Consider the following 13,488-nt stretch of genomic DNA (forward strand, 5'->3'; position numbering starts at 1 on the left):
ATTGTTTTACTTTCTTTTTTATCCAAGAAAATGTTTATTTATTTATTTATCTTATTTTTAAAAAAGGGCCTTATCTTCAACAGACCAGGTTGTCAATGAAATTAGATTTGTTTAAAGGGTTTTTAAAACCAGGCCCAGTCCAGATAATGTCCAAGTCGGACTCAGCAACACACACCTTCATTCATGTACACAGAAAAAAATTAGGGAACACAACAGATTGCATATAATTTATAAACAAAATTACATTTTCAAAATAAGCATTTATGTACAGTCCAGATTATGTCCAGGTCACTCAAATTAGGGAACACAACAACAGATAGCATATAATCTATAAACATAATTATACTTTCAAAATAAGCCTTTGAGGACTTCTCATCTTTTTTAAAATGTTTTTTGGCATCATTATCGTTTTCAACCATGTAACTTTCTAAAGTTAGAAAATACTCAAATGTTTTAAAGAAAGTAATACTAAGTGAATATCTGTCTTTGGCCTTAAAAATAAACCTTTTACCGAGTACTACAATTAAATTGACTAAATCATGATTGTCAATGAACTCTCCTAAAATAACAGAAACCACATTAAGCTTCATAAATAAACCAATCCTTAAACACATTTTTTCAACTTCCACCCAAAACAAAGACACAATATGACAATACCAAAACAAATGCAGGGTGGATTCAGGCTCCTGACAACAAAATCGGAAATCATCTGACTCTGTCATATTCCATAATTTTAACATTTTCCCCGTGGGTAAGAAGTTATAAATAATTTTAATTTGAAAATAACGATTTTGCACATCGATAGTAGTTTTATAGATTAGTTTGAATATGGCATCCCATTGCAACGGGCAGTCAAAAAAGTCCTCCCATTTTCCACATGTGTTGTATGGGGCAGTCTTCAAAGATTTCTTTATTAAATAAAAATTATATATTTTTCTATTTTTCTAGTTCCTTTTTGCCAACTAGAATTTCTTATTAGAGGTTTACAAACTAATAATTTAGTAGTTCCATAATTAATTATTTGTTTCCATCTTTTCCCAATTACTCCAGTTAGTTGATAAAATGAAAAGCTTGAGCAAGCATCACCATACATAGTTGTAAATTCATCATACTTCATAATTTTACCATTCTCATTGATAATATCATTGCCAAAAACGATTCTTCTTTCAAACATATTTTTCCAAAAGAAAGGCTTTCCATCTACTACAATATTAGAGTTCATCCATATTATCTGCTGCAAAATATCGTCTCTTTTTTCTGGCACATAAAATTGAAAACACCACCATGAGTGGATTGTTTCCTTTATGAACCCCACCATGTTTCCCAGCAGACTCTCTACATAAGAAAAATGGGAGGGGATCACTTGTAAAAAAGGATACAATTTCTTTTGATACAGTACATGTTTTTTGTCCAACAGGACTCTTGTGTACCACTCAATGTTTAAATACATCTTTGGAACAATTGATGCTTTTAAAGACAGACACATAACTTCAAGGTTGAGAAGTTTCAGGCCCCCATATTCATACTCTTTGTACAAAACCTTTCTTTTAATCTTTTCTAGTTTGCCGTTCCAGACAAAATCGAAGACCCTCCGCTCATAAATCTTAAAAAAGTTTTGTGATGGAGCTGGTAATGACAAAAACAAATAAATAAATTGAGGAATAATTAACGAGTTCGCAATAGACATTTTACCATACAAGGTTAAGAATTTCCCTTTCCATAATTGCATAATTATGTCCAGCTTTCTTAGTCGATTATCATAATTTACTGAGCCTAGATCTTCAAGATTTTCTGGGACAACAACACCAAGTATGTTAACTGGTCCATCTGTCTTTAGATTTCCGATCCTTAACATTTTACATTCATCATAATTAAGCTTAAGGCCAGATTGCTGTGAAAATATGTCCAAAAGATTAAGAAGGTTCCGCAAACAATGAGGAAAAATCTTATCTTTGTGAATCAGCCTTTTCTGACATGAACTTCATCAAGAACAAACACAGAACACGCCTCACTGATGCACATCTGCAAGACTCACTCAGAGTTGCAGTGTCAAGTTACACACCAGAGTACAACACACTAGTTAAAGGGAAACTTCGGTTTTTTTCAACCTGGGCCCTGTTTTCATAATTTTTTCTGTATATGTGAGTGCTGGATAAAACATTTTTTGAGGTCGCGCCAGTATTGAGCAGGGCAGGCAGCCTCCAGCCCAGCTAACGCTCGTACACAGGGCAACTGGCTCTCGTCAAAATTCGGCCTATAAACATGCATTTTTTTCACACTGACAGGCTCAGATAGTTACAATGAGTGTCCGACAACATACTAGAAAGGAGAAATTAACGTATGTCTCTACCTTTAGCTGGAGATCGCTGTTTGTTGTGAGCTGTGTCCAAATCTCACCACGCTACAAATCTCGTTCCGAAATCTCGCGATAACTCGCGACAAAACACCGGTGGAAAAACAGTTACCTGACTGAGGTGAAGAGAGATGACTGAAGTGATTTTCTGTTGGATTACCGAAGACTGTTATTTTAGTTTTATAGAAAAGTTTGTTTGTTTGTCTGTCATGGCTGAATTTTTGCCTGATGTGGACGATTTGATTTGTCGCGAGTTATCGCGAGATTTCGGAACGAGATTTGTAGCGTGGTGAGATTTGGACACAGCTCACAACAAACAGCGATCTCCAGCTAAAGGTAGAGACATACGTTAATTTCTCCTTTCTAGTATGTTGTCGGACACTCATTGTAACTATCTGAGCCTGTCAGTGTGAAAAAAATGCATGTTTATAGGCCGAATTTTGACGAGAGCCAGTTGCCCTGTGTACGAGCGTTAGCTGGGCTGGAGGCTGCCTGCCCTGCTCAATACTGGCGCGACCTCAAAAAATGTTTTATCCAGCACTCACATATACAGAAAAAATTATGAAAACAGGGCCCAGGTTGAAAAAAACCGAAGTTTCCCTTTAACAGCATGCAATGCCCGGCTTCCCACTAACTGACAAAGAAACAGATAACAGATTTGGTGTCCAGTTCAAAGTGTGACATGATTTAAAAATTTGAGAGTTTACTTTTGTATTTTACATGAGTTATTATTTGTACAAACATGGTGCAAAGTAATTAATGATTTGTTAGAAAATGTTAGTGGCTAGCTAGTTAAAATGGGATATTGTGATTTCACAAGACTGTCTTAGAAGTGATCATTTGAAAATGTTCAATTTGAAAAATGTGCACATAGAGAAAATATAAAAATAAAGTGTTGCATATTGATATTTATCTGTTTCTATATATATTTATTGTGAGAAATCATTAAGATGATCAGTGTTTCCACAAAGATAAATATCATGAATTATTAATAATAACAGAGTTAAAGGTAAATTGAGCAAATTGGCTATTTCTGGCAATTTATTCAAGTGTGTATCAAACTGGTAGCCCTTCGCATTAATCAGTACCCAAGAAGTAGCTCTTGGTTTCAAAAAGGTTGGTGACCCCTGATCTAGCGTATCAAGACGGTATGTAGTACTCTGTTGTGTGAGTGCATACTCCTGTAAAACTGCACTTTTTGCCAAATGTCTGTACCTTGTGAAGCAGCTCAATGTCACAGGCTATCTGCCACAAGACACAGCCGGGTCTGTAATGCATCATATTACCTGGAAGTGTCACCAAAGTCTGACGGAAGAATAATAACAGTTGTAAATGAAACAAATAGAAACATACAGTCTGCCCAAATCAAATACATACATTGTAAGGATGTACAAAAATCATATGAACATTTCAGATCACATTATTAGTATCACGGTATTGTTGAATGTGTTAAAAAAAAATTTTTACGGGTACACACACTGAAATCTTTTAACCAAGTTTTCTTTAAAAACATAATTAAACAAAAATAAATATACAATATACTTTCTTGGCAGAATGAAAAACAAGTGTATTAATGATAAAACCAGTGTTTCAATTCTGGTTTATGTGACATCATGCAGGTTCATTCCCTGTTGTAGACACCTCCGCATCATATACCTCCAAATATTGATCAATAACTCGGTCACAGCTGCAAACTTACCGGAGTTTGCGCTGGGAACCTAGCAAACACATTGGCTCTGATCATAGATATGGACTCTGACAAGCAAAAAGACATCGCTAAAGCTAGAATTTTTAAAGTAATTTAAGCAGAACTATTTAACTAGATAACCAGTGGGCCATCTCTATGACTAGTGTTTTTATAAGTGGGTTCTTAAGAACATTCTCAAGTATTACATTACATGTCCAAAAAAAGTTTTGCTCCCTGATCCTTCGCTTTCTGCTCAGTGGCCTTGTGGTTAGAGTGTCCGCCCTGAGATTGGAAGGTTTTGAGTTCAAACCCCGGCCGAGTCATACCAAAGACTATAAAAATGGGACCCATTACCTCCCTGCTTGGTACTCAGTATCAAGGGTTGGAATTGGGGGTTAAATATAAATACACATTGATTGATTGATTGATTGAAAATGATTCTCGAGCGTGGCCACAGCTGCTGCTCACTGCTACCCTATAAAAGTGGGTGACATTGTTATCACCAGGAAAGATGAGGTCACCTACCTAGGTTCCATTCTAGAGGCTAATCTTTCCTGTGATAAAATGGCAACCAAGGTCATCAAAAAGGTCAACCAACGAACGAGATTTCTCTATAGAATCTCCTCTCTGGTCAACAAAAGCACCATGAAGATTCTAGCGGGAACTCTCATTCAACCCTTTTTTGATTACGCATGCACCTCCTGGTACCCCAGCACCTCCAAAACCCTCAAATCTAGACTCCAAACATCCCAGAACAAGCTAGTCAGATTACTTTTAGACCTCCACCCCAGATCACACCTCACTCCTACCCACTTCTCCAAAGTGGGCTGGCTCAGGGTGGAGGACAGAGTAAAACAACTTTCACTGAGCCTAGTCTATAAAATCCGCTACACCTCCCTGATACCGAAGTACATGTCAAACTACTTCCTTAACGTAAATCACCGCCATAACCACAACACCAGGGGGAGCTCCACTAACCACGTTAAAACCAGATTCCGATCTAACAAAGGTCTTAACTCATTCTCCTTCTATGCCACATCTCAAGATACAGGTGATGGAATTCCTGCTGGGCATTGCTGCCTGACGCACCTCCTCCAGTGCCTTTTGACAGGTGTGCTGTGACACCCCACTGAACACCTCTGTGGGCATAAACGGGTCATCAGCTGGGGACCACCATTCATTAACGTTTCGCTCCTTTAACCCCAGAACGTCTCATGGTGGCGGAGCGATGGCAGGGATATCTCCCTGTCATCCCCTAGGTGTTTGCACCCCAACTATTATTCCTCCTCCTTAGCCACAGCCAGAAGCTGCCTTTGTCCGCCTCCTCCGCCAGCTCTTTCATGGCTTTCCGATGCCCCGCTCCTGTGCATCCAATGTCTCGGAGTAGGCGGGCAGTTGAGGAACCCACAAAGCCCCTACACCCCACTTCCACAGGGCAGATGACAGCTTTCCAGCCAGCCTCCCTGCACTCTGCTGCCAGGTCAATATGGAATGCACTCCCAACAGGTGTAAAAGGAAGGGCATCTCTATCCTCCTTCAAAACCGCGCTAAAAGAACAACTCCAGGCAACTTCAACTCTAAACTAACACCCTCCCTTCCACATCCTTCCTCACCAGATTGTAAATAATCAAATGTAGATACTTATTCTTATGCTTTCTGATCTCTCTCTCTCTCTATGTCCACTACTTGCTGTACATATCCTACCAAGTCAGTCCTACACTGTTCCAATGTCCATTTCTCTGATGATGCAATTGTTGATATCAACCAAACCTAACCCCCCCCCCCCTCTGCATCCCGGATTGTAAATAATGTAAATAATTCAATGTATATACTCTGATGATTATCTTGTGTGATGACTGTATTATGATGATAGTATATATCTGTATCATGAATCACCCCGACTTAAACAAGTTGAAAAACTTATTCGGGTGTTACCATTTAGTGGTCAATTGTACGGGATATGTACTGCACTGTGCAATCTACCAGGGGGTGGAACAAGTGGATGGGTCAAATGCAGAGGGTAATTTCACCACACCTAGTGTGTGTGTGACTATCAGTGGTACTTTAACTTTAAGAAAACATGACCCCCAATTCAGTTGAATAGGGGAACTACACTTTTTGGGGGAATTTTGCCTTCAAAATCCTTATGTGAGATAAAAACACACCTCTTTCTCTTTATGCATTCTAAATCGTGAATAAACGCGAGCTAGATGCAGGTAACAATGCAGGTAATGGCAATCTAGGTAATTCAATCTATTTTGCCTAAAATGCCCTCTAAAAACATCCAAAAACCTCCATCAACGTTTTATATACATGCTGTCAGTACTGTATGTATGAAAAATATTAACAAGCACATTCATAACACAATGTAGTATTTACCGTATTTTGTTCATTTTCAGTATTGCTGGAACTTTAATTTTTGGGCGCATTGATTTACAGAGCACATCGCAATGTTTGCCATTTCTTTCAACATCAACAACTACTATTACTATTAATCATGTCAAACTTCCTGAGAGCCAACGACTACTTTGGGACAAATGAAGATCGGGAACGTTATGTTTTTGAGCCTGAATATAAGGAAGATGGGCTACAAGTTTTACAAGCTGTGTGCTAAGCAGATCCAGCACGAGTGAAACACTAAGCATGACGTAGCAGTATTGCTAAGTTCTAAGCAAGAATCACTGACTACAAACATAAAATAATAGTTATTCCTAACAATGTACGCTCTCACTGGGATGCCGACTGATGGGATGTGTATATCTTTCAGCACAAACTTATGTTACCCGTTTAGATGTAGAATTCATCAAAATCCTCACTACTCAGGTCAAAAAAAAGGGTGGGAGTTACAAGCATTTTTAGAGTGATGTCTTTGGGTCTAAGCTAAATTTCAAAGTTAACCAGCTTCTATGCTTATGGCCACAACCTTTTACTATGTAAGTGTGAGGCATACTTTATAGTCTAGCACCAAGTCAGAGTTTATGCAGGAGCTCAGCATGTCAATAGCCACAGTAGTTACCTTCGTGAATAAGGCGGTATGTTACTAAAAATAGTTCCTCCGCATTTGCTCTTACAAAAACAGTGTTGCTAATAATTGGTTAATATGTAGGTCACGTCATATACATGGGAGTATTTTTGGCGTTTTTTTAATGTTTTTTTAGAGAGCTTTAAGCTAAATGGAGGATGGAGTCAATAAGCGCTTTCTTTTTCTCTATGCTCTTGTTGTGGGGCAGACTGGCTCGTACATGCATATGCATCCTCCGCTGTTGCCATTTTTAATACAAAGTAGCTTATATCTGTCAGTGGACTAGCTATGGAAGGGCTAAAAACTACAACAAAGATGACGGGGAAAAGAAGCAGTAAAAGTGGAGCCATGTAAATTAGACAGCACACAAAACAATGCATCCTGAAGAGACAACCAGAAAGCGGATGAAAACAATCTGTAAAATATAAAATATGCAGAATTTTGATCAAAGAACCACCATTACATGTTATGTAGACCACAAGGAAGTGTTTTAAATGTAGAAAAAATGCTAACATGACCCATTTAATTCTACTGCCTGGCTGATTTAAGCATTTTAATGTAGTTGCAAAAAATATTTAAAAAATCCAATTTACTTGTGGTCGTCACAAGTAAATTTGGAAGGGGATCTACGGGATTGCAAACAGCAAATGTGGGCAGCTTTGCTTTGTGCTAAGACAGCGCAGTCTACTGTATAGGTTTAATGTGCACAATTGAATTGCTTAGTTTATCAGAAAACAATGTGTTTATACCAGTTTATATTGGGGTATGTCGTTTCTGGGATAAGACGGTAATGTCTTTATTTATGTTAGCATTTAAACTTGCTTCTCAATGAAATAAGCGGTGTTAAGTTAAAGTTAAAGTACCAATGATTGTCACACACACTAGGTGTGGTGAAATTTGTCCTCTGCATTTGATCCATCCCCTTGTTTACCCCCGGGAATCATTTTTGGTGATTTAACCCCCAATTCCAACCCTTGATACTGAGTGCCAAGCAGGGAGGTAACGGGTCCCATTTTTATAGTCTTTGGTATGACTCGGCCGGGGTTTGAACTCACAACCTACCGATCTCAGGGCGGACACTCTAACATCTAGGCCACTGAGTAGGTGTCACTGGTCCAAGTGTGATTATCAATCACAGTTTTACTATAATTTTTATTTAAAACAAAAGGTTGTATTCTGTCACATTACTTTTGAATGGAAGTAAACAAAGTATTGGGCCACCAAACTATTATGGCTACTGTGCAGCAAGCAGAGTACGCAAGGGGCCTAGATCTTACCATTAAAAGCAGATACGAGCAAAAAAATTAATAAAAATCAAACTATGCAACGGAATCTATCCCTATACTTAATCAAAGTAAGATTTGTCGAGTGATCCCAAGGCTTATCCGTCGGCCACATTCACAGACATATCGAACTATCTGGTACTCCAGACATCATTCTACACAACAAATCATAAAAACTTGGAAAAACATAGAGGTCTACAACTTCTTTGTCTGTGGCTGGTTAAAGGAAATTGGCATCAAAACTCACGGATAAATCATGCATCGTTTTAGCTCGGGTATGGTTGCATTTCATGATTCAAGCTGAAAGTTTAATTTATCATTGCTGCCTTTGGTAAAAGCTTAACTCTCTTAGGTTTTGCTCACATTTGCGAAACACTTGTAGCATAAATGTGTTTTAAGAACTTCGAAACAAGATAAATACAAATAATATTAGGATAATACTTAGATGGGAAATACTAAACGTTAAAAGTATATCAAAAAAACCTTTAACAAAGTGATCACTGCAAACGTGTATGTTCGACTATGCTCCCTTGCTTTTCTCGTTGTCTTATGTAAAATCTTGCACTCTTTCGCCTTTCTTGATTACCTCTCGAGGAAATCTGAAGAAACTTTTATCCTTTTGACGATTTCAACGGTTCCAAAAGCCTAAAATAACGCAAACATGGGGCATTTTTCTTTGAGAAAGGAAAAATGTCGCCCAGAAAGCTATGACAACAGACGCTCGCTGGACCGCCACTTCGAGTCTCACATATTTAATGAGCCGGAATACAACCTAAAAGAATACTGTCCATCGGGAATTTTACCACGGTTTTATCATTAATATCGTTTATTGTTACATCCCTAGTTGCTAGCATTACAACAGACAATTTCAATATGAAAATGCAGTATAGTATTCTTACCAAGTATTCCTTCTCACTAATAAAGAGGTTGAGCTCCACCCTTCCGTATCTGTAGAAGGACAGCTGTTCTAATAGGTTATAAACAAACTTCAGCAGGTTGGCACGCTCAAGACGCTGAGGTAGGATGCCCACAACCTTCACTGGGATGTCTAACGAGATACAAATAAAATATATAAATGACAGGGTAATAAGATTTCATTATTTGTGTTTACCCACCATCCATCCAGTTGGCCTTTGTTATTCCCAGTTCTGAGAAGAGTCTCTCAGAGGATAAGACAGGTGGCTTGTAGTTTCCATCCAAGCCAGCATCCAGTTTAAAGAAGTCACAATGAACCACTTTCAGTCGACCATCAACTTGGCATTCCAACTCCTGATGTGATGAAACATTGGAATTCATCAACACTTAAGTATCAAAGAAGGAATGCCACAATGAAAAGTTTGAGATTTGTTACCTGCAGATCAGTAAGGAAGGTCTTGTTTGGCTCAAGAGCCACAACACTTTGAGCTCCAGCATTAAGCAGTGTCTTAGTCAACACCCCGGGACCTAAATGGCACAGAGATTAAGAAAATAATGCAGAAACTCTGAAACAAGAGACTGACTGACTTGTATGCTGAACAAGCACTACCTGGGTGACATTCAAAGATAATAGTCTTGTCATTGTGTAAGTCAGGTCCGAGGTGGTCCGCTACGAGTGTAGCCAAGTCTGGGTCCACTAAGAAGCGTCTGCCTTTCTTACAGGTGCGAGCACGGCGAACATTCTCCTTAACCTCACCAAGATCCAGGGAGTCAAAATGGCACAGAGGAAGACGCTGGCCCTGGAGAAAGATATACCAAAATACTTTATGTCTTTGTTAAATGTTTTTTTTTCTACTAGGAGTGTGCTATCTTGGACAACTCACATTTCGATTGACAAGGCTACAATTCAATTATTCAACGAATATTACGATCGATTGTCGATTAAGCTTTTTCCCCATACAGTGGTACCTCAACTTAAGAGCTCCCCAACTTAAGAGTGTTTTGAGAACATTTGAGATTATTATGCTTTAAGTTGCAAGCAAAAATTTGAGTTACAAACATTCCCGCCATTAGTTGACTTAAAACATTTCAAAGTGAATTTCATAGTGAACTTTCTCAGATTTGCCAAAAACATCTCGTCTTACTCACTTGCATTAGTTTGCAGCTACAAATGGACATGACTTTGTTTTTCCTACCATTGGAAGGAAATAAGTGAGTATGAAGGACAGTGCTAAGAAGAAGAAGAAGAAGAAGAAGTGGATGATATTAATTAAATAAAAATAAAACAATTATTAAAAACATGATGTTTTGTTGTTACCTTTTTGTTCCTTTTAGTCAGTTATGTTTCTCTATCTGCTTGTGGTGAAGAGGAAGGCAGTACATTGCTACCCACTGTGACTGAAATTTAGGACAAGGAGATGGGAGTAGTGATGATACTCGAAACCGGTTTTCCCGGTTGTTCGATAAGAAAATAACCAAATCCTCGGACTCGAATCCCTTTTTGAGAACCGGTACCCGTTATCGAGACCACTATAGTAAAGAAAAGAGTTGGTTCTTTATTCGAATCCCTCGGAACGAATCCCGTCCCGACCAGAAATGCTCCGTGTGACATCACAATAAATCAGTCACGTAGCTCAGTCATTAGGCGCAGATAGCGAAAGCAGGAAAACAATGGACGGGAAAAAGCGCTCCAAGGTGTAATAAAGTTCAAAACAAAAGGTATAATCCAATGAATAACTTTACTGAGAGATTTGAGCAGGGTACAAACTCATGAAGAACACTTTTACGACCCACCGGAAACATAGCAACCAGGCTAGCAACGCACCTCCTTTACGGCAGCTGGCGCAACGTTCTTAAAGCAACCGCAGCACATACATATATATACAACACATCTCCCTTTTTTAACTTTTGTTTTTCACACTGTATATGTGTTGTCTGTCTAATTATAAATAATGCAGACGATGCGTGTTGGCTGAGTTCTTGACATTTACTTTCACGGGTGACGACATGCAACAACACTTTTCGGGGCTACCGCGCATGCTCGTCACTCCCGTTGCATGATGGGTAGTGTAGTTGTTATATTCCCTAGCTCAGGGGTCACCAACGCAGTGCCCGCGGGCACCAGGTCGCCCGTAAGGACCAGATGAGTCGCCCGCGGGCCTGTTCTAAAAAAAAAAAAAAAAATTTAAAAAAAAAAAAAAAACAATTTTTTTTTTTTTTTTAAATTAAATCTACATAGAAAAAACACAAGATACACTTTCAATCAGTGCATCAACCCAAACAACCTCCCCCATGCACACTCATCCACACCCACTCACACAAAAGGGGTTATTTCTTTCTGCTACCAATATTCTGGTTCCCACAACATAGACAACACATCTGCAAGGGACACAGTCCCTGAAGCACACATGATTGTATAGGCTGCTGGTCCACTAACATTTTCATTAATTACTATTTTTTATGTAATTATTTTTATATTGTTTTACTTTCTTTTTTATCCAAGAAAATGTTTTTTATTTATTTATCTTATTTTATTTTATTTTTAAAAAAAGGGCCTTATCTTCAACAGACCAGGTTGTCAATGAAATTAGATTTGTTTAAAGGGTTTTTTAAACCAGGCCCAGTCCAGATAATGTCCAAGTCGGACTCAGCAACACACACCTTCATTCATGTACACAGAAACAAATTAGGGAACACAACAGATTGCATATAATTTATAAACAAAATTACATTTTCAAAATAAGCATTTATGTACAGTCCAGATTATGTCCAGGTCACTCAAATTAGGGAACACAACAACAGATATCATGTAATCTATAAACATAATTATACTTTCAAAATAAGCCTTTGAGGACTTCTCATCTTTTTTTTAATGTTTTTTGGCATCATTATCGTTTTCAACCATGTAACTTTCTAAAGTTAGAAAATACTGAATAAATGTTTTAAAGAAAGTAATACTAAGTGAATATCTGTTTTTGGCCTTAAAAATAAAAATTTTACCGAGTAGTATAATTAAATTGACTAAATCATGATTGTCAATGAACTCTCCTAAAATAACAGAAACCACATTAAGCTTCATAAACAAACCAATCCTTAAACACATTTTTTCAACTTCCACCCAAAACAAAGACACAATATGACAATACCAAAACAAATGCAGGGTGGATTCAGGCTCCTGACAACAAAATCGGCAATCATCTGACTCTGTCATATTCCATAATTTTAACATTTTCCCTGTGGGTAAGAAGTTATAAATAATTTTAATTTGAAAATAACGATTTTGCACATCGATAGTAGTTTTATAGATTAGTTTGAATATGGCATCCCATGGCAACGGGCAGTCAAAAAAGTCCTCCCATTTTCCATTTGTGTTGTATGAGGCAGCCTTCAAAGATTTCTTTATTAAATAGAAATTATATATTTTTCTATTCATTTTAGTTCCTTTTTGCCAACTAGAATTTCTTATTAGAGGTTTACAAACTAATAATTTAGTAGTTCCATAATTAATTATTTGTTTCCATCTTTTCCCAATTACTCCAGTTAGTTGATAAAATGAAAAGCTTGAGCAAGCATCACCATACATAGCTCTAAATTCATCATACTTCATAATTTTACCATTCTCATTAATAATATCATTGACAAAAATGATTCCTCTTTCAAACATATTTTTCCAAAAGAAAGGCTTTCCATCTATTACAATATTAGAGTTCATCCATATTAACTGCTGCAAAATATCGTCTCTTTTTTCTGGCACATAAAATTGAAAACACCACTATGAGTGGATTGTTTCCTTTATGAACCCCGCCATGTTTCCCAGCAGACTCTCTGGGAGGGGATCACTTGTAAAAAAGGATACAATTTCTTTTGATACAGTACATGTTTTTTGTCCAACAGGACATTTGTGTACCACTCAATGTTTAAATACATCTTTGGAACAATTGATGTTTTTAAAGACAGACAGATAGCTTCAAGGTTGAGAAGTTTCAGGCCCGCATATTCATACTCTTTGTACAAAACCTTTCTTTTAATCTTTTCTGGTTTGCCGTTCCAGACAAAATCGAAGACCCTCCGCTCATAAATCTTAAAAAAGTTTTGTGATGGAGTTGGTAATGACAAAAACTAATAAATAAATTGAGGAATAATTAACGAGTTGGCAATAGACATTTTACCATACAAGGTTTGGGATTTCCCTTTCCATAATTGCATAATTTTGTCCAGCTTTCTTAGT

At 37.6% G+C, this 13,488-nt stretch overlaps 1 protein-coding gene across 2 annotated transcripts in view; it reads right to left on the reverse strand.

Moving 5' to 3' along the window:
* tfb2m (transcription factor B2, mitochondrial) overlaps positions 1–13,488 on the reverse strand; it is a 37,191-nt gene that overhangs the window by 10,878 nt on the left and 12,825 nt on the right. For both annotated transcript variants that reach the window (XM_062025907.1, XM_062025906.1), the window contains exons 3-7: positions 9,871–10,060; positions 9,697–9,788; positions 9,461–9,614; positions 9,245–9,393; positions 3,569–3,658 (exon numbers count right to left, since the gene is read on the reverse strand). In XM_062025907.1, the coding sequence (XP_061881891.1) occupies positions 3,569–3,658; positions 9,245–9,393; positions 9,461–9,614; positions 9,697–9,788; positions 9,871–10,060 (675 nt within the window). The remainder of the gene's footprint in view (positions 1–3,568; positions 3,659–9,244; positions 9,394–9,460; positions 9,615–9,696; positions 9,789–9,870; positions 10,061–13,488) is intronic.

Source organism: Entelurus aequoreus, linkage group LG02 (assembly GCF_033978785.1).
Source record: "Entelurus aequoreus isolate RoL-2023_Sb linkage group LG02, RoL_Eaeq_v1.1, whole genome shotgun sequence".
NCBI lineage: Eukaryota > Metazoa > Chordata > Actinopteri > Syngnathiformes > Syngnathidae > Entelurus > Entelurus aequoreus.